At 53.2% G+C, this 25232-nt stretch overlaps 1 protein-coding gene across 1 annotated transcript in view; it reads right to left on the bottom strand.

Annotated features, from left to right (window-relative positions):
• Positions 1-409: 409 nt before the first annotated feature.
• PDIA4 (protein disulfide isomerase family A member 4) overlaps positions 410-25232 on the bottom strand; it is a 29402-nt gene continuing 4579 nt past the window's right edge. The window contains exons 2-10 of the mRNA XM_082473692.1: positions 23103-23286; positions 21691-21896; positions 19804-19942; positions 18639-18844; positions 18358-18516; positions 15659-15810; positions 13546-13702; positions 13015-13248; positions 410-12291 (exon numbers count right to left, since the gene is read on the bottom strand). Of these exons, the coding sequence (XP_082329818.1) occupies positions 11876-12291; positions 13015-13248; positions 13546-13702; positions 15659-15810; positions 18358-18516; positions 18639-18844; positions 19804-19942; positions 21691-21896; positions 23103-23286 (1853 nt within the window). The 3' untranslated portion in view covers positions 410-11875. The remainder of the gene's footprint in view (positions 12292-13014; positions 13249-13545; positions 13703-15658; positions 15811-18357; positions 18517-18638; positions 18845-19803; positions 19943-21690; positions 21897-23102; positions 23287-25232) is intronic.

Raw genomic sequence — 25232 nt, forward strand, 5'->3', positions numbered from 1 at the left:
AAACATTTAAAAATCCTTACATATCTTTAAAGATGATTTCCTTTTTTTTTTTGCAAATGATTTAAAGAATGTAAAAATTAAATAAAACCCCACCCCACTAAAAAGTGGGAAAAATAAAATCCTTATTCACTCCCCACCCCATTACCCCATTTCCTTTCCTTGACCTCTTAGAATATATACTATCTTTACCATATCTATATATGTGTGTGTGTTGGGGCAGAGGAGGATTCTGTGATGGGTTTCCCCAAATTTATTGTTAGCTTCTGGAGAGAAAGGGCTATTCTAAAATTCTTTTTTTTGTATTTGTAGCTCTTATCTCAGTGATAGGATAGTGTTAACTTTCAAATTTTTCACATTAAGATAAAAACAAGAGCAACGTATTTAATACCTATAAGGGGGGCAGCTCTACAAAAGACTAGTCAAGTGCAGTAGTGAGAAGGGGGGAAAGAGTAGAACGAGGAGTTCGATCTGTAACTGACTGTGAACAATCAATTGAGATAACTCACTACCTTCGGACCAGCCAAGACTAAAAGCAGCTGCGTACAGTATTTATAGCTCACGTATTTGTTCATTTTTACCTTACAGTGATATTCCACTTGGCGTTTATGAATGACAACATTTACAGTATGTATGACATGCATCCTCTAACGATTCCCCCCCAGGCATCTATTTATCAATAAATAGCATAAATGTATTTAACAAGAATCAGAAGCACTGCTGAGCATCCTGGGAAAGGGACATGCAAAATTAGCAACTCGTCACTAGGGCGTCTCTCCTCAGTCCGGTTTGTCTGGAGAGGCTCCGCAGGGGCAGGATCCGGGAGAGCTGTCCGTTCAGCGCTGACCTCCTTTGTCTATTTACCACATGTGACCCTCGAGACAGCTCAGTGAGGTCTGGAGAAAACCCTGTGAGCTAGAGCAGATAAAGTCTTGTGCTTCTCCACATCTGTAAACCCCGGCAGAGCCCCACACCCTGGAAGCTGCGCTCTCACATCTTGGAGTCTGCTCCCTTCAGAAGGGCAGAGGTGCCTCCTCATTGCTCAAGATCTTCTCCTCCTCCTTAAATCCCAACTGATAAAAAACAGAACCCACCACAGGAACGGGAAGATGAGTCATCTGAAACACTCAAACATCTTGGATGCTTCTGAGAATTTCAAAATTTAAAGAGACAAAAGACAGAAGCCGGAAGTCAGAAAGGAAGGTGACTTTAAGTGAAGGCAAGAGGAACAGATTTCTGTAAAAGCATCAGAGAGACAAAGCTCAGAGAGACCTGAGGTTCACCCCCAATGCAAAGAATAGCAAAAGGACTGCAGGGCTGTGTCTGGGGCAGCCAGGTCAGGAATATTCCGGGGCAGAGGGGCAGCAGAGTTCTCAGCAGGAAGTCCACAGCAGGAGGGCAGGCAGCTGCCCCTTTGGGAGTTCACATCTCCAGGCGCAGACCAAACACACCTGTTACCCGTGATGTGAAAGCAGAATTGCTGGCTGCCTGACTCCCCCTCGTGCCTAGCCCAGTGCCTGGCACATGGCAGGTGCTCAATAAATGTGTTGAGTGAATGAGTGAGTGAGTGAGTGAAAGAGATGAAGGAAAATGAACAATCCCAGAAAACCAGACACAAGCAAATGTCCTAATTTTCAAGAGGGGAAAAATGAGAGTAAAATGTTCATAAATTACAATCTCTAAATAGATGTTGCTCTCCAGTAAAATTCTAGAATGGGTTATTTAGGAGGTGGATGTATACTGGGAGCCAATTTGAAATTAACAAGAAAAAGTCACACATCAAAATAATTTAATTTCTTTTTGTTTCTAATTGCAGGGCTTGACTTGACTAAATTGTTCCCATCTCTTCTTCTGCCTTTACGTGGGCTGGAAGTCCACTCAACAACAGGCTCAGAGGCTGCTGCCGGGGACTGAGGCCATCCTGGGAGAGGGGGGGGTCTCTGGTGCTGTCCCATGGGGCTGTTTCTTGGCCAGACCCTGTCTAACCTGTTTTCATCATTCACATGAATGAAACACCAAAGGAAGCTATTCAGCTTTACTGAGGACACATTAGGTGATATGCTGTAAGAATCAGGAAGGCACCAGAGATTGACAGCGTGGGCTCATATCACATTATCTGGGCTTGAGTCCTAGTTTTCACCACCTACTAGCCATGTGTCTTTGGGCAAGTTGCTTACCTTGCTTGAGCATCAGTTTCTCCACCTTTAAAATGGGCATAATCAGAGTATCTGTCTTGTAGGAGGTTGGGAGGATAAGTGAGAAGCCATGGAGAGAGTTCACTCTGGCACATTAAAAAGTCCTGTAAGAAGGTTAGCTCTCAGTGTTCAGAAACATTTTCCCAGGCTGAACAGATACAATCTAATGAGAAACTAATAGATACAAACTAACAAGACAACAGATACAAATTAACAGATGAAGTTTCCCTTTTCAGTTAAAAACGAAAAGAAAATCTGAGCAGGTACCAGATAAGAGAATCTCACATGGTAAAAATGCAAATCAGAGTGTCCCCCTGAGGTATGCTCTGGTCAGGTGGTACCCAGAGCCTAGGGCTCATTTTTTTTTAACTTAATTTTTATTGTTTAAATTGAAGTATATTTGATGTACAATATTATATGTTACAGGTGTACAGTATAGTGATTCACAATTTTTAAAGGTTATACTCCATTGATATTTATTATAAAATATTGGCTATATTCCCCCTGTTGTACAGTATATCCTTGTAGCTTATTTTATACCTAATAATTTGTACCTCTTAATCCCAGGGCTCTGTTTTTAAAAAGACATTGGCAAACTAGAGTGTACCCAGGGGAAAGTGACCGAGGTGGTGACATACATTTCCTCACACTTTCTTGACTTTGCAAAAATGCTTTCAACTAACAGTATCCCATTAGCTTTGGTCTTCGTGACAATCCTGTGAAGGGAGTAGGATTGACAATATTTTTCCTAGTTTTATAGCTGAGAAAAATGGGGCTGGAAGTGGATAGGGAGTTTGCCCTGTTAGTAAGCTCAGTGGTCCCACACAAGTCTGGAGAGGGGGAGTCTCCGATTCCAGGGCCAGCTCGACCCCCAATGTCCATCGTACTCCCTGCTTCCTGTCACCCCAGTGTCGAGGGGACCCTGGCTCCCCTGGCCCAGCTGGCTCAGAACCCTCCCCTGGGGCTCCCGTGGCCCTGGCGGACAGCCCTGCAGAAGGCGGAGGCGGCTTGGGGGCTGTCTGCCAAGGTTCGTGCCCCCTTAACCCTGGGACTTGTGGGCCTGGTCAACCACATGAGGTGCACACAATGCAGCCTGCAGGCCCTTCCTTCCCAGGAGGCCGTGTCCACGGGCTGGACCAGGGAGGGCCCACCTGCAGGGGCGCATCCGCGAGGGTGATGCAGGGTTGCTTCTTAATGTTAAAGTAGACAATGGAGGTACTTTGTTGAAAACCTTTTTGACTGTGTCTGTCTTGAAGTTCTAATCAATTAAGTTATGGCAAAGAGAAGAGAGTTTGCCCTGATTTTATCAGAGATGCCTCTCCAAACAGTCCTAAAGTGCTTTATGAAAGCAGGATTTTCCCTTTTTCCTGTCTTTTTTTCTTTTCTTTTTTTCCCCATCTGTGTGCCCTCCCAGGCCAGGTGAATTCTCTCAAACTTTTCTTCCCTCCCTTCACTCAAAATCTATCTGTGGTGGGTCCCATCTTTGCCACATCTCTTTCCCTCCCCCCTCATTTCCCAAGATGGGGCCCAACATCCAGAAAGATTATTTGTCCCAACAGGCAAGTAGTCGGGAGCCTGTGGTCACCACCACACACCTTCCCAGGTTCCTGGTTTTTCAAAGCCCCAAACCTGGGGCACGGAGGTCAGGAGACCTCCCTCACCGGGCCTCAGAGTTCAGGGAGGGCACAGCATCGACCCTCGTGTCTGAGCTGCTCTCACCCTGCTCACATGTTACAGCCCTGGATCATAGGGAAATAGACAGGGAACCAGAACAAACAAACAAACAAACAAACCTGTGGAAATGACACAAAATTGTATGAATACCAGAAACTTGAGTAGAGAGAAATCATGTGTCTCCTGACTCACCGATATTCACCTGGGGAGTTAGCTGAAAATCAAACGTCTCCCTTCTTTAGCCCCTCCTGCCTTTGAATTGTGAAAATAAAACTAAATAACAATTTTTAAAAAATGAAATAGAAGACACCCCAGGCAGGGTTTCCACAGTCCCATGGGGGGGTCCGTCTGACTTTGCACCCATCTGATGAGCTCCTGGGGTCTGAGTGGCCCACTGCACGAGGATTGTGCACAGTCAGACCAATAATACTGGTTGTCTTAGTTGGCTCAGGAGCTATAAGAAAACACCACAGCCTGGGTGCTTAAACAACAGACAGGTATGACTCACAGTCTGGAGGCTGGAGGTCCAAGATCAAAGTGCTAACCAATTCAGTTCTTGGTGAGGACTCCCTTCCTGGCTTGTAGACGGCCACCTTCTTGCTATGTCCTTACGTGGCCTTTCCTTGGTGAGCGCACATGGAGAGGAGGCTCTGGCCTCTCTTTCTCTTCTTATGAGGACACTAATCCCACCATGGAGGCCACACCCTCAGGACCACATCTAAACCTAATTACCTCCCAAAGGCCCCACTCCCAAATGCCATCACATTGGGAGGTAGGGTTTCAACATATAGATGTCGGTGGGAAACATTCAATCCGTAACACCGGTATCCGCTTGGATTTGCTTTTTCTGTCCAGATAGCTGTAAAGGCTGGCGTGGTCCCAGGAGTGGGGATGGGCCCATCCGGGTGCTCCCTGCTCAGGCCCCTGAGATTGCAACCCTCAGCCCCTCAGGGCACGTAACTGACACTCCCAGGCTAGAGCTGGAGCACTGGGTCCCCACCAGGGGGCCCTTCCTCCCCGAGAATCTGTGTCCATGGCTTGGCAGCTTTCCTCTTAATCCCTCAAAACATGAAGGGCCTGCTTTCCCCCCAGTCCTACTCAAGGTGCTGCCACCTGCCAACCTGGTGACACTGGTGCGCATGGGGATAGGAATTTTCAGCGACTTCAGTGACTCCCTGGTGCTCCCTAGGACGCTGTACCCCCCCCCCCTCCATCTCAGGCAGCCCTTCCTAACTCACACCGGAGAATTAAAAACCCATAAAAATAGCCCTCCTTAGACTTCTCCGGGATTTGAATGGACTCGGGCTGGCCTTAAACACCTCCTTTTCACAACCCCGGCTTCTGAGTCTTCTCTCCCTCACCCGTTTCATCCTTTTCATAGGAAGGCCCTCTCCTTTGTCCCCGCATGTCTTCCTTAAAAACAGAGCCTCATAAGCCGGAGGGAAGGGCCACAGGTGCCAGCCTGGATGAACAGGGCCCCCTTGAGAGGTTCATGGGAGGTCACTGCCCTCCCTCCAGCCTGGCCCTGCCCATACCATCTCGCCTCCATTGGGGAAGTTTTCTCAAAGCCTTTCCGAAGAGCCAGGCCCACCTTTCTCTGACCTCCTATGTGGCAAGTGTGATTGTAAAAGCCCCTTTCTGAAAGCAACAGGCTCCTTCTTCACACCTGTGGTTTTCAAACCCAGAGGAGGGGAGCCAGGAAGGAGGGGCTGAGGGGGAGGCGGAGACCCCAGTCTGATCAGATCCTTCAGTCTGCAGGGCCCCATGAGGGGGCGGAGCCTGGCAGCCACGAGGTCAGAGCATCCGGAGCCTGAGACTGTGCTAATTCAGCGATGACATCGCAAGGCGTTGAAACAGAATCACTGACGGTAGCTCCGGACCCTTCGCAGTTTTGAATGATTGGAAGTGCCCTAGGCCAGGCCCGCCTCTTCTCTGGGCCTCAGTTTCCTAAAAAGGCAGGAGTTAGAAGTGCCAAGGCTCTGGTAGGAACAGCAGTTGTGGGTGGGCTTGCCTCCAGCTAACCCCGCCCCCAGGGACCTTCCCTGACCTCAATCAGCCTTGGGGTGACCAAAAGGCAGTCGGATGTGCTCCCAGGGCGGGTCAGAGAAATAATAGGAAGGACTTTGACAAGTACAGCTGCACTGGGCACGTGCTGAGGTAACCCATGAAAGGGAGCACTTCTGCCCGGCCAGGTGGCCACTCTCATGTTCAAATGCCGTTGAAGCACAGACCATGTTGTGCGCCTGGCAATCCACCCAAACCCTAAGAACTCGGCCCAAATTCCAACACCAGACTCAACTCTTCAGCTTTTCTAAAAGAACTCAATTTTTAAGGCTTTGTTACACTCAGGGCATCCTCCGTGCTAGTGATTTCTTGTGATTATAAAACAATCAGGAAAAAAAAAGTGTGTGGGGGGTAGGATTTATTTAGATCTGCAGTTTCTAACCAAGCCCAGCCCTCAGATGCCTTTTCTTTGGCCCACACAGTATTGATACAATAATCTGAATTAGATTCGACACTTAAAAATTAGGGGATTTCACGTTTAAAATGTCTGGCTTTTCTTGAAAAATCAGAATAGCAACACCAGGCCCAGAGTCCTACAGGCAGCAAGTGCCCCCTTCAGGTGAGACACAGGCTCTCAGGTGTGCCCTGATCACCACCACTCCCTATCGCCCGCATCCAGCCGCTTCATGCACGTAACTTATCACCCAGGGCCCTTGAACACTGGACTTTTCAACCTCTGAGCTTGAAGGCCTTTTAAGTCTCTAGAGGCATCAGTTTTCAATCCAGCCTGAGCTGAGCTCACACTTCTTTTTTTGAGAAAAGCCAGAAGGAAGAGACAGAAGCTCGTTTTCCACATTTCTTCTCCAAGCCACAGCCCCTGCTTTCTAAAAGGCCCTCTCTCAGTCTTTGCCAACAAGTGGTCCTTTGTCCTCCTCTCTCTGCCCCAGTATCTCCGTAACCTTAGGTGGGAACACGACGAATGTGAGAACCGTGCTCATTCTGTCTGGGGCTGAGCCACGTGAAGAGTGCAGTGAGTGGTGGCAGCTGAGGGGGACTCCGAAGGGGGAGGTAAGGGCAGCGGAGCCCTTCCCTGCCCGGCCCTCAAGCCTGTGGACCCAAGGATCTGAGGTTCTCCACCGGTTCATTCAAATGGTGTTTCATTCTGTGCTCGGCCCTGGGGGCTCCCAAATCTCACTTCAGCTTTCCCAAGTCCGGCGCTTAGCACAGCTGGCCAAGTGCCATGTGGGTAACAGGACAGACTTACAGTAGGAGTGATGTTTTACCTTAGTACAGGTGCCAGAGAATGCATTTTCAATACCTCTGATTCATCATAATAGGAATCAAGGAGTCACAGTAACGTGCCCCTCAGGGTTTAATTCCTTTGCTCCAGCTGAAGGCTCTTCTGAAGACGGGAGAAATACACCTGTAACGTTGCTACTGAAGTGCACCGAGATGGGCTCAAGGATCAGGCTTGTCCTTGGGCTCCTGGAGCACTTCCTGGCCCACATCCCCCACCCTAGGGCGGGTCCACATTGAGGGGGATGGATACAGAAGAGAAGGAAGGCACCAGTACTTCCTCGGGGCCTGGGGAAGGAGCCAAGGGCTCATGTGTTCTTCCAAAATGCACTAACGAGGCTTGGCACCAGGAGAGCGCGTCATGGTGGGGCCCTGAGGATGCGCGCAGGAGAGAAGCCAGGGCAAGTCCCGTCTGCTCCTGGAGTCTCCAGCACGCTGGTGCCTTACAGGCTCCAAGCTTCTTCAACAAGAACCCCATTGAAGCATCTTTTAGTTCCAGTATTTCCCAAGCCAAATTACCAACAGAATCCAATGTTAATGAAGCATGTATTAGTCTCCTTTATGAGTGTTCTGCCAACACATCTTGAGGGATGCTGGTGCTGTAGAAACAACACTGGTTCTGAGTTCTCATTCTGGCTTCTCAATTTACTGTGTGACTTTGGGCAAATCATTGTCTCTCTGATCTCCACTTCCTTTATTATGTGATCGAGGTCGTAATACCTGACCTGCCTATACTTCAGGTGAAATGTGATCATATTTGGAAGTTTTTGAAATCAGAAAGTATGCAGCAACCCTGCCGATCTGATTCCCTAGGCCAGAATTAGGGTTCAGGAGTCTGTTTTATACACACACAGATCCACACCCTCCATTTGGGGTCTACCTGTGTCTGATCTATGGCTCCATCCTGGCCCATCAGAATAGGCGGGAGAGACAAAGAGATAAGCAGTCGCAACAAAAAGGGGAGAGGCCTCAGATTCAGCATTTCAGGGTGGCTGATATTCTGTGCGGAAACCCGTGCACACATTATGGCATTGGATCCTTACGAATACCCTGCGAAGGAGGCTGTGTCTCTACCTTACAGTCAGGAAAACAAACTCTGAGAGGAGTTAAGTAACTTATGCAAAGCCACACAGCCTGAGAGTAGAGTCAGCCTGGGTTGCAGCTTTGATGACTCAGAATGGATGCTGGGTCCCGGGCACCTAGCAGGCACACGGCGAAGGCACCGATCATCAGTCTTATAAGACTTGCTACTGTTTCCTCTGTCCGGACCTCGCCAGTTTCCACACCTACTACACACACCACCAAGACAGCGACCATCGAACATTCCTCAAACTCGTGCAAAACACAAGTGACCCAAGAGATCTCTCGTTTTTTTTTTTTTTTTCCTGAAACTGGGACAGTTGTGGGGGAAAAAGAGGTGACAGAACTGCTCTAGCTGAGATTTAAGAGACAAAACTAAAAGGCAGGCAGTGCTGATGATTCAAACGGACCAACTGCAAAATGATGTTTGAGAAAGTTGGGGGATCTGGACTGGGTACTAGATGAATTACGGCTTATTTTGGTGGCTGTGAAAAGGCACTGAGGCCCTGTAGGACAATGCGTTCTCCAGGCAGGGGTGAAACGACATCTTGGCTGTCATTGTGGGGGGGGCGGGACATGAGGGACTTCCCCAGCGGTCCAGTGTTTTAAGACTCTGTGCTTCTAATGCAGGGGACACAGGTTCGATCCCTGGTTGGGGAACTAAGACCCCACATGCAGTGGGTGTGGCCAAAAAAGGGGGGGATACGAAAATGTAGCAAAATTTTGGTAATTGTTTTCGGTAAATGATGAGTAAAGGGCATCGAGTAGCCAATTCTCTCCGTTTTTGTGGATGCTTGAGATGTTTCATAATTAAATAACAAAAAGTTGATTCAGACACTGGATGTGATGATACCAGTCTTCTTGCATCCACTCACCCACCCCCAACCTCCCATCAGCACCGGCTGCTGCAGACCCCTTAACTGCTAAAGCCCACTCAGTACTCAAAATGCAGCCCACCCTCCTTGCAGCCAGCCCTGGCTCCCCTGCTTCTAGACTGGGTTGTCTACAAGGGAGATGCAATGGCACAACTGGGGTGGGGGGGAAGCACACCCCAGCTTCGCATTTGCAGACACGTGCCCCCTTCCTTTCTTCAGCTGTAAAGTGAGCACGAGAGCACCTACCTTGCAGATCACTTACACTGGGATAATCGGGCAAACTGCTGGACACAGGGTCTGGCTTTTGCTAAATGCCCAATAAATGTTACCTGTTACTCCCATTATTAATCTTTCAATCTGATCACAGCACTTCCCTGCTTAAAACCGTCAGTGGTTCCCTGCAAAGTTCTAGAACAAGGTCAAACTCCTGACTCAGGGCACCCACCTCTTCCAGCCCCTGCTCCACCTCCTTTCGCATCACTGCTTCCCTCCCTCGCCTCTGTCCCTTTGCACCTGCTATGCCTCAACCTGGAAAGTTCACCTCCTCCTTGTGGCTCCCAGGTCAGCCTCTCTGAAGGGCTGCCCAGGCTCCCAGGCTGGGCCAGTGCCTGCTCTCTGGGCTCCCATGGCGGGCACATCTTCACCCTGGCACTGATCGCACTGGACTGCCATCGGCTGACTCACCTGTCTCCTTTAGCAGCCTATCATCTCCCTAACCAGCCTGGGGTAGATCCTCTCCCAGGGGCCTACTCTCTACAGTCAATATAGGGTGAGTTTACCTGACACTCCATTGGGCAACTTGGTTTCCAGACTGTATTTCATAAGAGGATATATTTTGACTTCTGCTTCAGGGCCTTTGCATTCACTAGGCATGAGTCTCCTGGGATCTTCTTAAAATGCATTCTGACTCAGCAGGTCTGGGGCCCAGCCCGAGATCGTGCATTTCTGACAAACATCCAAGTAGTGTCAACGCCGCAGGTCCCGGGACACACTGAGAAATGACTCACACCCAACCTCAGCCGGGCTCCAGCCAACTCATCCTTGGGTCTCAGCTCAAACATCACTTCAAAAAGGGCTTTCCCGACACCTCACTTCCAATGAGACCACACTGATCCCCTCCTAGAGCCCAGGCCTCACGTGTGCTGCGTGAGGTCTCCCAGACCAGCACGGGAGCCCCAGGCGGTGCTGGAGGAGTGCGCCTCTGGGTTGAAAAAAAAGCCTCCAAGCCCCACACCCACATTTACTCCTGTGAGCTTCTGACACAAAGTCTCTGACGGGGGCCTGCTTGTCCTCTGGAGGGAAGCGGGCATCCAGGAGGGTGCAGAGGACTTCCTGCCACACTGGGGATTCTGAGGACTTACCAGACACCCCCGCCCACCCTGGCCAGACTCAACTTGAAAGCAGATCATCTAGAAAGGCCCACCCCGGCTGCCCCTTCCCGTGGGGCTGCTTCTTGCCCCCCGCAACCCCTGCAGCAAACCCACCAGCCACTGCTCGAAGAGATGCTCCCAGCTCACGATTTCTGTTTCAGCAAAATTAGGAACAGTCGAGCGGGGACGGCACATCTTGGTGAATGAACTCCCGGAATGAAGCTCACATCACACAAAACGCCCAGAACCCTGAGGGCCGGTCCAGCTTCCCGTCCTGTCCTGTCCCCTCCTCCCAGCCCCCAGAAGTGCTCAGGGCCTTGCCCTCCATCCCTGCCCCCTCCCGACAGAACGCACCACTGCCCACCCACAAACAACCAAGAGCAGAGCCCATCGATGCCCCTACCCGGGTCGGGATGCCACCCCACCCCTGGGTGTTCGGGGTGGAGTGAGGCCACCTGCACTCTGCAGGCCGGGCAGGGAGCCTCCCCTCCAGGCCCGGCCTCTCCATCTCCAGCACGCTGAGGCTCCAGGGCGGGACCATGTGCTCTAGGACGGTGATGGGGGTTCATTTTCAATCCTTTCTTTATTCCATCACAACAGCCTACCCTATCCCCCTATCACCCTAAAGTCTCCACTTGTGCCCTAGCTCGTCTCTCCTCGGCCATGGCGGTTCTGAAGAGGCGGGCGGCCTCCCGGAGGCTGAGCCTCGGAACCTGGCTCCAAGGGTCTGGGAGCACCTGGGAAACGCTCCCGCCTGCGGTCCTCGCTTTGGGAGGAGAAGGCACGGTGACGCCCAGGCCTGCAGAGATGCCGCTTCTCCCTGGACCGGGTGGCGGATCAGAGTCGGGCTGAAATGACGTCCTCGGCAGGGTGCTTGGCGACAGTTCTCACTTTGTGCCACAACAGGAAGAATAAAAACCAAACACCAACAGTCCCGTCTTCAGCTAACCATTCCTCAGATGACAATAAAATAAAAAGGAAAAGCCGACGTGATTTGGCAAAGGCTTCTTAAATTTTAAATTAAAAAAAGAAAAAAAATTCACACAGAAGAGATTCAACTTGTCTGCTTTGAAGAAATATATTAAAGAAGGTGAAAGGTTAAAAAAAAAAAAATCAAACCCCAAATAATGATAAAAATAGACGTATCCTCTGTAAAATTCTGGACTAATCTACTGAGTCATTCATATCTAATTCAGTATTCAGAGCATGAGGTGAAATACCAAAGTATAAAAAATTAAAACACAAGACAAACCAAAAACACCTTGAGAGACTGCCTTTGAGCAAGCCCACCGGGCTCGCAGCTGGCTCAGGCTCCACTGCCGAGTGCTGGAAGCTTCGCTGTCTGGTCCCTGCCGCACTTGCCCTGAGCAGATCCTCAAGGCCCTCAAAGTTCTTCCCTGGCCCTGCTCAGTTTTGTGGCATGTTCTTCTATAAACTTGCTCAAATGCTCCAGATCTCTGTTTCCGTCCTCAAATTTAATTGGGTTCTTTTTGTCCCCGCTGGGGGAGAAGTAGATGGTGGGGAAGCCCTCGACTTTGTAGCGGTCGTTGGTGACATCGTTGGCCGTGGCGTCCATCTTGGCGATGACCAGATTCTTGTGTCCCTTGTACTTCTTGCCCAGGGCTGTGTACACGGGCTCCAGCTGCTTGCAATGTCCGCACCAGGGCGCGTAGAACTCGATGAGGACGTCCTTCTTAGGGTCCATCACGATGGAGTCGAAGGTCTTCCCCACCACGACCTTGACCGGCCCCTTGTTGTTCTTGGGCACCGGCTGGGATTTGACAACTGGCTTCAGTTTTCCTGCCGAGGAAAGCAAGCAGAAGAGGAGCGTGAGAGCCGAAAGGCCCGGACCCTGGCGGCTCTGACTGGACCAGGCAGTGAGGCTGGCCTGACGTGCAGGACAGGGCAAGTCAGACACTGCCAGGGCCAGGCAGGGCCTTGTCTCCAGAAGCCCACCCCCAGTTCTCTGACATCCTCTACTTTCCCAGTCCCTGCAAAGGCCAGAGAGGGTGCAGGTGGTGCCCCACAAGGCCTAGCAGACACTGGGTCCTGTTCAGTGAGGCCGTCACAAGAGATGCTGCCGATGCAGAGGGGTTACTAGGAGGGTGGGCGCCGCGGGCTGGAAGCCACGGCGGGGAGCAGACTGAGCAGGGACGGACAAGGAGGTCTGCCCGCCAGCCGCCAGCGCTGGGGACCTGCGGCCACGTGCTCAGCCAGATCCGAAAGACACTCGGCTTGATGCCAAAGCAAGTTTCCCTCGTACGGGAAACTTACGTCTAAGTCCAAAAGCCTGTTGTACTTTACATATTTTAAAAATAAGGCTTCTTGAGATTTCCAAGACACCTGCCTTTTTTTCTATTACGAAAAAAAAAAAAAGAGAGAGAGAGAAAGCAAAAGAACGGGGATTCTCCATCCCCATCTTCCCATCCCTCGGGTCCAGGAGGAAGCCTGGGCCAGGCCCCCGACAACAAGCCGGCAGGGCCGCGGAGGTGGAGGATGTGGGGGATGGGATGGGGGGCCCACCTTTCTTGAAGGCGCTGACGAAGGCGCGGAGGGCGTCGGCGTCGAAGTCGTCAGGCTCCATGGCGAACCTGCGGCCGCCCTCGTCCAGGATGGCCGCGTTCACCTCCTCCCCACTCTCACTCAGCCCCAGGTCCTTCACCTCTGTGGCGAAGTCGTCCTCGTCGGCCACGGCAAAGGTGTACTCGGGGAAGTCCTTGGCCACCTCCAGGACCTTGTTCCGCCAGAACTGAGTGGCTGAAAGGGCACCGAGGGCTGTGAGCCAGGCCGCAGCGGCTGAGGCTCCAGATGCTGGGCGCAGATCTCGGACCAGCCTCGGGCCGCAGCCCAGGGCCCCCTGCCCACAGGCGGGTCGGGGTTGGGGGCTGGTCTCGCCCGATCGCCCCCGCGTCTCTAATCTAAGAGGGCCCAACTTGACTCGAAGCTCCCCTCCTGCTCAAGCAGAGAGGGAAGGGGGGAGCGACACAGCCCGGGAGGAAAAAGCCCCTGAAGCCATAAGTAACCACACACCCCAGCCGCCAACCCGGGCCTCACCGACGCGGTAGTCGAAGCTGAAGTCCACGCCGTAGTACACGACCACCAGGGGGCGCCGTGAGTAGCGCTTGGCCTCGTTGGAAGACTTGCGGTGGCCGACAAGGGGCAGCGTGTGCCTCAACACGTGCTCCTTGATGGCCGAGCTCTCCGTGGAGTCCTGCAAAAGGGGGCAGGTGAGGTGCAGCTGTCCGTTGCTGTCGACGGGAAAAGAAATCTGCTCCAAGAGACGGGCACAGGGGCCCCACTCCAGTCCACCCAGTGATGCTGGGGCCCCTCCTCAGGGAACCCGAAGTGAGCCTCTCGGGCAACCGCAGAGGCCACGTCCCCTTCCCTCTGGGTGGGGGCTTGCGGTTCAGGTCAATCAGGTTCTGCTGGGGGAAGGCCCAGCTCCCAGATGACAGCGGCGCTAACATGGGCTAAACTGGGCGCAGGGTCCCACCTTCCCCTGGTCTGATCCTCACAGCAGCCTGTCAGGGACACTGCACGGACGAGAAACACGGTGCCGTGATGTGAACTGCCGCCTGGGCTCCGAGCTCCACCTGGAGAAAGCCTGCCCCTGACTAGCCGCTACACCGAAGCCGGGGGCAGGGGTGCGGGCAGTGTCTCTCAGGAAGACCATGGGGCCGCACAGCTGCACGTGGGCGGCACGGCCACCCACTCTACAGGTGAGGAAACCGAGGTCCAACGAGGTGAGGCTGCCTGCCCAGCAGGAAGTGATAGATAACCACTGCTCTCTCCCCCTAGGGCCCATGTCCCATCTGCAGGGATGGTCAGGGAGGTGCCCCAGGTGGCGCTGAAAAATGGCAGGCCGGGCCAGGTGGGAGGAGGCAGCAGGGACAAGGCAGAGGGCAGCCGGGCTGTGGGGTGTCTTTCATCTGGACGGGCCCTGGACCAACCGTCACTCAGGAGGTGAGCTCAAAGCCGAGGGACCCAGGACGAATGTGCTCCCGAGCTGAGCACCTGGCACCTGCAGGCCCGAATCTGAACTCAAGGCCAGAGCCCTCCTCGCTTACGTCTGCAGCAAGCAGGCTATCCCCTCAGCACAGTGCTGCTTGTGCTGATTTTACACCTGGCTTCATCTTACCTGTCCTGCCCTTGTCTTCCCTTTGTCCTAATTTTTAAATCCATTTTTTTAAAATTGCATTTTATCTGTTGTGTCGATTTTTTACAAAGCAGCCTGAAATAATTTCTGCAACAAAGATGGTATATAAATAATACCAAAAGAGCAAAGTAGCAGTGATGTGTACAACAGACTGTGGATCTCAACCTTTTCAGGTCAAGGACCCCTTCAAGAATCTACTGAAAGCTGCAGACAGCACCCTTCCCCAGGAGCACGCACACCACACAGAACTGTGCCATCAGGGCCCCTCTGTGGGCCCAGAGTCAGTATCTCCGGATGCTAAAAAGAGAAGCTGGAGGTCAGGGGGCGAGATGAGACCACCCCCATGTGTCCTGGCTGGGGACGGAGCACACCTGCATTTTCCCCTTAGTCTGCTCCTAACTGGTTGTGGGACCTCCAGCCTGTTAGCTCACTTCTCTGCATCTTTCTATCAAATAAAATATTTGGATTCAAGATGTAAGGTTTTTCCCAAACCTGAAGATCCGTTCAGTGGAGTGCGGGGCCCCTGTGAAGCACTTGGAACACCGAGCTGGACCCAGGCTCACCCTGGGCTGGGAACTCCCTCTGCCCCTCTAGAGGTGAGTGTGTCACCCCCTGAGGAAGACCGAGAGTGGGGGGAACACAGAGGAAAGAAAGGCCAAGTCCACATGCCATGTCCCACAGCTTCACCCAGTGAACAGAGAGGCCCGTCATCACTTCGTAGGCCTCAGCGCCCAAGCCCCCTGGCGGCAAGTGAGGCTTGGCTCAGACCCAGCAGCCAGCACGTCCCCGCCAGGAGCCACACCAGCCACGCAGGCGGTGCTGGCCTTCCAGGAGCTATGAAGACCGGGGGAACCCTTCTGGCAAAAGCAGGTGGAGCTTTGCCAGGGGCCAAGGCCCCAAGACCCACCAGGTATGTGAGACCCCATCCCCCGACCACCGTCCCTCCCGCGAACCCTTACCAAGAGACCTTCATGCCGATCGGATGCCCCGGGGCTGGCATCCCTCACCCACCTGGATGTCCATCACGTGGCTCTTGGGCTCATATTTGGACTGGAATTTCTCAGGCTGCATGATGACCAACTTCCCCGGGGAGACTTTCAAGAACTTTGCTATTTCAGTGCTGAAAGTGTGGTGGAACTTGTAATCCTCTCTCAGGTTGTTAGCTGAAAAATTAACACAACAACAAATACACAATTTACTAAATTGCTTAAATGATCTAGATTCAACTCACTACCCACATCAGTCAAAGCAAACGCCCAGAAAATAGTGTTATTAACCACGAACGCTGTGTGGACAATACCCAGAGCTTAAACACTTGAAAGGAGTCTGGATTTTAAAACTTGGTATAGATTTAATGCCTTAAAATCTGTATATCTTGGAATTTATTTTAAAAATAAACAATCTTCACAGAAAAACTTAGAGCTAATTTGTCAGGTGCTACGGTCGACTGTGGCCTCTGATGCTGAGAAGCACATAACCCTAGACAGACAGCCCAAATCCTCCTGTGTCCGTCACAAGAACCCTCCATCCCCACAGGGAGTTTTCACACCCAGCACCCTTCACAGGGGTTTGACTGCTCCTCCTCGAGTTGCTGGGTGGCCTGTTTGTGGGCTGCGGTTCTTCTGCTATACGTACTTTAAATCTTGGGAAACTCCCAAATGCAACCCCACTGTCTGAGGATACTCTAGAACAGGGGCTGGCAATCTTTCATGGAAAGGACCAGACAGGAACTATCTTGGCTTTGTGGACCCCACGGTCATGACGACTCAGCTCTGTGCTGATCAGCGTGCAAACCATCCAGTGTGCTGTGTTCTAACGGAACTTACAAAACCAGGTGAGGACCGGATCTGGCCCGTGGGCCAGCTTGTCAACCCCTGCCCTGGACCCCACAGGGGGACCACCTCAGTCCCTCTGCTCTGTCCTCGCTGAGGCATCCAGACCCACCCTGAGCGGAGGGTGTGGTCCCAGCACTGGGTGAGGTGTCACCCCACCCCTGAGGGCAGCCTCCGACTGGTTATAGGAACAGGCGGCTGAGGGTACAGCGCGTGTCTTGCAGGAGGCAGGGGGCAACCTGGACAAGCTCACAGCTTTTGGAATCTAAGACAGACTTAGACTGAAATCGTAATTTTCGACCTGCCAACTGCGTAACTTCAGGCCTGCCACTTACTCACCTCCCCGAGCCCCAGTCCCTCCTCTGTAGAAACAGGACAGGGCACCTCTCAGACCACTGTAAGAATGAAACAAGGTGGCCCACCCAGAAGGCACACCCGTGCTAAGCCGCCAGGCGCCCCGGGGTGTTTGTTATCAGGTGGCCCTGGGTGGAGAGACAGAATCGACTCAAGAACTTCCTGCCCGCCCTCCACGCTCACAGACCCCTTCCTCCCGCCAGCCTCCCCCCTGCTCCTGCCCCATCAGCTTCCCCGTCGTCCGCGCTGCATCCCCAGGACTGTCTCTGGCTCCTTCCCCGCAGTCTACACCCGAGGCCCAGTGCCCATCACCCCTGCCTGGGCCTAACCCGACCGGCCACGTGGAGTCACACCTACGTCGGACTGGAAGTGAGGCAGCTGGACAGGCAGCACCCGGGCCCACCCAGATGTACAGCACCAGAACCCACATTCTGACAAGATCCCCGGGGACCTGCATGCACACACATGTGTAGGTTTGGGGACTCCGTGGCTGCCTGTGGCCCTGGGTGGGCGAGGGGACCCCTCTGCAAGTTTCTAGCACAACTGGGTGACAAGGTTACTGACAGAATCAGTGAAGACTGAGGAAGCACAAACAGAGTTTAGCTCTACTGTAAGTTTTACAACGTTAATCTGCATTTGACAAATGCACAACCGTGACTACGCAGCAGAGATTAGCACTAAGTGGCAAGCAGATCATGATTACTCCTTCGAAGCAGAAACCCAAACTGTTTTGGCGTGTGCGACGTGGGGTGAGGGGTGGAGGGCACTCAGGAGGAGCTGATGCGGACCGGGAGGATCCTGACCGTCCCTGGAGAACCATCTTTTGTTCGTGACCCAGGGAGCATCCGGGGAGCGAGGACGCCGGCCCCCACGGGACACCACTGACAGCTGCTGGGGATAAACTTTGCCTCCCAGACCAGCAAGACCAGCATTCACTGTGCGATCAGCATCCCCAGGCACTTTGCTAAGCGCTTCCTCCACTTTATCTCAACTAACGTAACAACCTTCCACGTAGGACAGGTCACCGTGCTGGATGGGAGATCTCCGAGCTGATCAAGTCACTGACTGTGGTCACGGTGTTCTAACCACTGGCGGAGCCAGGACTCGAACCCAGGTCTGATGCAGAAACCCTCGCTTTCCGGTCAAGACCCTACCCCTGGCAGAGGGACTGGCTCTGGGAAGGGGCCCTGGGAAGGGGCCCTGGGAAGGGGCGGGAGGTAGACAATGACCTTGGATGAACTTGACTGTGCCCCTCCCCTCCTCTCAGAGGCCAGGAGGGGGACTGCGCAGCCCTCTCATCTATTTAGTAAGAGAACATATCACCCACGTGCAATTAAAGCAACAGGGAACCAACCCCCAAGCCCAGAAAGGAAAGCCTGTTCCCACATATGCAATCTCAATTCTTCCATCAAGCCACCCCCTAAATCAATGCCCAGGAGTTTTACACAAAAGCAGCAGACTCCCCAGCAACCTCAGACGGCCCAGGCACGGGCACTCTGCCCCGCCCAGAGGGCCACTCCTTACCGGCGTCCTGGTACTTCTGGTAGGCTGGGTCGCTCTCCGCCTTAAAGACCCCAACGATGATGACGTCGTCTCCATCCTTCAGGAACTCCTGGACCTGCTTCAGGGCCAGGATCTGCTTGGAGGGCGGCCCGGACTGCTCGATCATGTAGTCGACGATCCCTGGGAGCAGAGCACACGCCTGAGGGGCCGCTGGGGGCTGCAGGGCGCTGCCCCCACGGCTCTGCCGGCGCCCACACGCCAGGAGCTTCCCTCCCCACTGAGGCCAGAGGCGGCGGCAGTACCGTATTTTTCCCGTGGGCCGTTGTAATCAAAGGGCTTTCCCTTGCGGAAGATTTTCAGGGTGGGATAGCCGGAGATGTCGAACCTCTTGGCCAGGTCTGTCTCTGCGGTGGCGTCGACCTTCGCCAGAGGGATCGGGGGAGAGCGCTTGCTCAGCTCCTTGGCGGCCTTCTCGTACTCGGGGGCCAGTTTCTTGCAGTGTCCACACCTGCGAGAGGAAGCAGTTCTGTCAGGGGCCTGTTCTGGTGTGGATGCCACCTGCCAGGTAAGTGAAGCGCAGAAACCCAGCCTGCGCTCCCGGGTGACTGGAGAGATCCGGCCAACCTCGGGATGCCCCCGGGTGAGGGCGGGGCCCAGGCCTTCCCCAGGGGCCAGCAGGATGTGGCCTCCTCCTTCATGGGGGTGGGGAGACGCACACAACACACACACACGACATATGGGCGGACAAGGGCATAACCGTGACGTGGGGTAAGTCATGGAAAAGGCAAGACAATTTTCTTGGTTGGAGAGCTGGGGCAGGTAAGGATACCAGTCAGTGGTGACTTCACACAGGAAGTGAGGGTGAGCTGGGACATGAGGGATGGGCAGGAAGTGGATGCAAGCCTGTGAAGGGGGGGTGAGGGGAGGGGACAAAAGGCAGGAAACTGTAGGGACCCTGGGGCTCCGGCACAAGAAGGGAACACGTCTTGAGTGTAAAGCAAGGGTCAGGGTCAACTTCCAAGATTCACTCCAGAACAGTCGAGGGCAGAGACGAAGACAGAGAAAACCAAGGTTCAAACACCTCAGGAGGGAGGCAGCGAGGCTCGGGGGACAGCGGGCACTGCCCGGCGCACGGCCGTGTCCTCCAGCTCCCAGGGGCCCCAGATCGTTGGGTGGCCCCCCTATGTGGCCCACGTGGCTTACTCTCCCCTGCAAGCTCCACGCTTCAGGTCTACATTTTAGCCTCATCCTATCCCCCAGGAAAGACTCTGTGAAACCACCTCTCTCGGAACACGCAGCGCGCCACTCTGCCCACTTGTGCACAGCGGGGACTTTGCACCCGCCTGCTCTTCGGCTAGCCCTGCCTCACGTGCGGGGGTCTGTCCCTGCCACCCCCGGCCTGTGCCTGTACCGAATACAGGACGGGCCTGACCAGTACCCGATAACAGGAGAGAGACACCATCTTACCACGGGGCATAAAACTCCACCAGAATGATGTCCGACTCATTCACCACCTCATCGAAGTTATCTTTGGTCAGCACGAGCGTGACTTCTGGTGGAGGTGTCCAGGTGGGCTGGGAGATCTCTTTGACCTTGGCCACAATTTCTGGAAGAAACAACACAAGACTGAGCACATGCAGGTCCCCGCTCCAGGGGTGGCAGGTGGTGAGGAGCGAAGAGAGAGAGCAGGGCCACAGAACAGGACCCATCTGATTTCCTGAAATCCAATCACGTCTACAGCCAGCACCACTCTGCACAATTAAGAGCCAGAGGCCCACTGTCTCCAACAGCCATCCGTCCCATGTCCACTGGCACACGCACCCCCTGCAGACTGCTCGAGACAGGCCAAGCCCAACCCAACGAACGAGACTTCCGCTCCTACCACGCCGGGGTTCTAACTGCACTCGAACCCCGAGAGGCCATCTCCCAGTGTTTGACCACACATGCCTATTAATGGTTTTGGGGGCATCTTCTTAACTCGTACAAATACATATGTATTTAGACATGCACATCTAGCACTGGCACGTTACACGCATCATAAAATGTAGCCAAACTGGAGAAAAATGAAAAGAGGAGCAGCGGCTCCCACGCCGCTCAGGCTGCACAGACCGCAAAAGGCCCATCTGTGGCCTGCTTCCCCGGAGATGGATTCAACGCCAGGCCTCGGACACTGAATATATTCTCGCAAAGCACTTTCCAAGTGGTTCTTAGGAGCAGCGACTGCAAACTTCTTCTCTACTTTTTTGCCATAGACTCTACCAAGGAGCCAGGTCTGAGACCCACGGCCGCAAAGCACGAGCTTTCAGACTGAAGCGCGCACAGCAGCACCTGCCGGTGCAGGCAGAGCCGAGGCCCTGGGGCCATCAGCGCGGGCGAGCCCCATTATTAAGACGCGCTGGGAGGGCTGGTGCCTGGGGAGGCCACTTAGGCAAACCCTGCTCTCAAGATTCCAAACTGGGCCACATCCCTAGCTGTCAGGTGTCAAGCGCAGACCTCCAAATATACAAGTCTGTCACGGGACAGACTCTCGTACCAATTCAAAGGGAACCTTGAGATCAAGTCCACATGACCTCACACTCCGTGATGAGGAGCCCAAGGCCCAGCAAGGGAGGCCCTTGTGGGGGGACACAGGGCTACATGATGGCAATAAAGACCCCAAACCTATTCAATGATATTTCTACTATGCTACACTGGGAATGGAAAATGCAGCACAAAGCAATCTTTTTTTCTTAAGTGATTAAGAGATATGCTAAAGGCTACCACAATGTTATTTCCTCATTCATTTAATGAAACTTATTTAGTGTCTGATGTGAGCCAGGCAGGGATCCCTCGGGCCTGGTTTTAGAAACACTGGCTGGCTCCGCACACCAGTGGTTCCAATGTGGGGCTATGGACCCGCAGGTTCGGCAAGCCCTTGGCGCTCACAAGAAACGCAGGTTATTGGGCCAGACCTGAAACTTAGTGAATCAGAAGCTCTGGGCTGGGGCTCGACAGTCTGTCTTAACGAGCCCCCTCAACCCCACCCCACCCCATCCCAACCCCCGTGAGTCGGATGCAAGCTAGACATTCAGAAGCACTGCTCCAGCACACTACCAAGACCCATGACCTGTAACACACCGGCTCCAGACCTTGAGTTTCATGGTCATCAATGGAAGAAGATACCCCCTCCCGTGCGAGGACAAGTTTATGTTAATCCAAGTTTCCGCGAACATTCCATCAGGGATCACTCCCCGTCCACTCAGCTTGGCTTCCTTTCTAATATCCAAATTCCCCTCCCATCACCCCCTCCACTTTCCCTTCCAGGGGGAGGGAACCCTGGCCCCGACTTCCACCAGCAGCTCAGGAGCCGCTCACCTTCCTGGGTCCTGGAGCCCTCGTAGTCGACAGCCTGCCCCTTCTTAAGGATCTTGATGGTGGGATAGCCACTCACGTCAAACCTGCTGGCCAGCGCCGATTCCGAAGTCGCGTCGATCTTGGCGACAGCAATGGGAGGGTCATTCTCCTTCAAGGTAGTGGCGATTTTTTCATATTCTGGAGCAAACTGCTTGCAATGCCCGCACCTGAGAATTAGATTTTGGGAAGAAGCAGCAGGTTAACTGTGCCCATGGAGACTTAAATCCAGCAACGCACACACAAACGGGGGCACTGGGACCAGAAATGTTTGCAGTTAACGAGAAACACACAACAGGGGAGGCCAAGGCGGCTGAAAGTCAAACAGATCCAGGTTCGAAACCCAGCTCTGCTGAGGGAACATGCTTTCAACATCTCTACACCCCAGTGTGAGGAGAAAACTCTTCCTGAAAGATGCTGTCTTTTCCACTCCTCTCAGAAGCATATGGTGGGGTTTTCCAGAGGCTACGTGACCGACGATGATGTCAGCATTCCGATGTTAACATGTAAGAAGGCTACTGTTATTTAAAGATGGCTTTTTCTACTTCTCAGTTTTAACTTCCGATATGGTAACTACTGATAAACGTGACCCACATAACCAGCTATTTGAGATCCTCAGTTTTTAAGTGTTAAGGGGTCCTGAGAACAAAATGTTTGAGAACGGCTGATCTATAAACCAGGAATGATGTAACCTCACAGGCCTGTCCTAAGGACTGTTTAGATACTTTTACGAAGCATCTCACACTATGCTAGACAAACAACATAAGAATATCTTGACTATTTTGACTATTTTGTCTCCGAAGTGAACCAAGGAGGGCAGGAGAAAGGGGAAAAAGAAGACGGGATTATGAGATGGAAAAAACAGCAGAAGAGAGGTGGGGGGAAGGAGCCCAAGAGTCATGACTGGCTGCACCGTGAGGGTGAAAGATGGGAAAAGAGGGGTTGCTCCCCCAGGGCCCATGCACCTTTCCTATGGGAGGCCCCAGGGGCTGCACTGGGCAGCTGCCAGACTCCAGGCAGGAGAAGGGGGTGGAGGGCTGAATCTGTAACGAGGGATGCGTCTATCACCCACACAGGTCTCTGTGTCATCACAGCTCGTTAGCCGCCCCCAGCTGTAACTAGCAGAGGACGTGTTCACATTTTTAAGCACTGGATCTGAAACGAGCGGGGCCCGCGGTCCGCGAGGGCTGGCTCGTTGGACGCTCGATGCAAACTGGCAGAATGCTGAGCTCCTGGCGCTCCCGAACCAGGAGTCTGGGTTCCTGCCCCCGGACACTCCCACCCTGCGGGGTCTGGATGACTCCGAGGGATCAAGCCTGGGACACAGAGGAACCCCTGGTCCACCTGGCTGAGGGGGGCGGAGCGTGGGGCCTCACCACGGAGCGTAGAACTCCAGCAGCACCGTGTCTTTGTCAGCCACAAAGTTATCAAAGTTTGCGTCATTTAGAACCAAGACACCGTTTTCTTCCTTAACTTCCAAGTCGTCGCCGTCCTCCTCCTCCTCCTCGTCTTCCTCCTCCTCGTCTTCCTCCTCAATGGCATCCTCTTTATTAGAAGAATCTGTGCAGAAAATACCCAGACTGGTTAGGAAACTGGTGACCCGCCTCCTTAAAAATCTTCCTAGAGGGACTTCCCTGGTGGCACAGTGGTTAAGAATCCGCCTGCCGATGCAGGGGACATGGGTTCGAGCCCTGGTCCGGGAAGATCCCACAGGCCGTGGAGCAACTAAGCCCATGCACCACAACTACTGAGCCTGTGCTCTAGAGTCCGAGAGCCACAACTACTGGAGTCCACGCACCTAGAGCCCGTGCTCCGCAACAAGAGAAGCCACTGCAATGAGAAGCCCGCGCACCGCCATGAAGAGTAGCCCCCGCTCACCGCAACTAGAGAAAGCCCACGCGCAGCAACGAAGACCCAACGCGGCCATAAACAAATAAATAAATAACTTCATTTAAAAAAAAAAACCAAAAAACTCCCTAGAACCGAAAACCCTCAAAATGGTCGTGAGTCCTGCGTGGTCCCTGGGGGCCACCACCACGCGACCTCGGGCCTCCCCGACCCCAGGAATTTGCATATTGGGTGGCCACTTAAGATTTCACTTAAAGGGAGGTCATGCCTAAAAGATGGTTGAAAACTAACTACAGGCCTAGAATTTAAAGTCTAAAAACTGCAGCAGGACTCGGGGGGCAGGACCAGCCCCCTCTCCAGATGAAGCACTCCCTCCGCAGCCTTGCTCTGCACGCCTCCAGCGCAGGCACAGAGAACCGTCCCTCCTGCTCCCCACGCACAGATCTGACCCACCGCTCGGGGCCGCCCCGCGGCAAGGCTCCTCACCCACATCCACGCCGTGCGTCTCAGGCTCCTCACGCTGTGGGTCCCCCATGTCTGTGCTCAAGGGCCAGGCTACTTTCACAGACGAGTTCCTCTTCCTCACCCTCTCTGCTTCCACAGGCAGGAAGGACTGCATCTAATCCCAACCCGCCCCCCGGAATGAATGAATGACTGCCTGGGCCCGAGATCAGTACTAACAGGAAACAAGTACTGCTTCTCAACTTTTCCACCCTGGAGGTTACTCGGGCTGACTTTATAAGTGAAATATGATGATTCCCCACACTCTTCCCTTCACATTTCAACCTTTTGCTGAAGGATTATATCACCTGTGGGGCTATTTTTTATGCGTATGAGGTAAAAATGCCACCCCTTTCAGAAACGGATTAGGATTCCACCCTCCAGAATGAAAAGTTGAGAACCAGTACTTGTTTCCTGTTCGTACCTTTGTAGGACACGCTGCCTGGAAGCAAAGTACTCTTTCCAGAACGCAAGAATATGAGCACATCTTGTTATCAAGGTTCAACTGAATTTGTTGCTGAACTACAGGTACCAGAAATCCTGAACGGCAGTTCTCGTTACCCAGGTTCCCCAGCTGCTACCAAGTCAGCAAACAGAAGTGCAGCCAGCACGATTTCATCAACTCCAAAGGCAGAATGTTTCAGGGCCAATTATTTATTTTTTGGAGATGCTTCCCAGGAGAGAAACCAACACTGACAGCAGGACTGAGGTCAGGGCTTGAAAACCTGCCCTCGGGACCCAGGAACCCCCGGGACTTGCCCAATCTTAGCTGCCCCTGAACTGATCCAGTGCTGGCTCTGCAGCTGCTCAGAAAAGCCAGGAGCTGGTCTGGGCAGGGTGGCAGCTTTGCTCGTTATCATGAAAATCTACCAATCTGCACACTAATTGTCAAAAGCAAACCAAAAACCCACCCCACCCCGCTGAGCTCCACTTTCCTCCACACTTGTCCCTTCAAACACCCACTGCTTTTTCCTTTCACATCCCCCTCTCCAACTTAAGGCAGAAGTCCCTTCATTGCGCGGGCAGGAGAAACGGCTCTAAAATCCAAAAAGAACACCCAGCAATTTGAGGAGTACATACCCAGCAGGCTCCCATGTTTCTTGGGGCAGGTTACCGGCCCTGCCCGTGGTTTTCCTCCCACCCTCCCTGAGCTCCCC

This window comes from Balaenoptera physalus (genome assembly GCF_965194825.1).
Source record: "Balaenoptera physalus genome assembly, chromosome: 8".
Taxonomy (NCBI): Eukaryota; Metazoa; Chordata; class Mammalia; order Artiodactyla; family Balaenopteridae; genus Balaenoptera; species Balaenoptera physalus.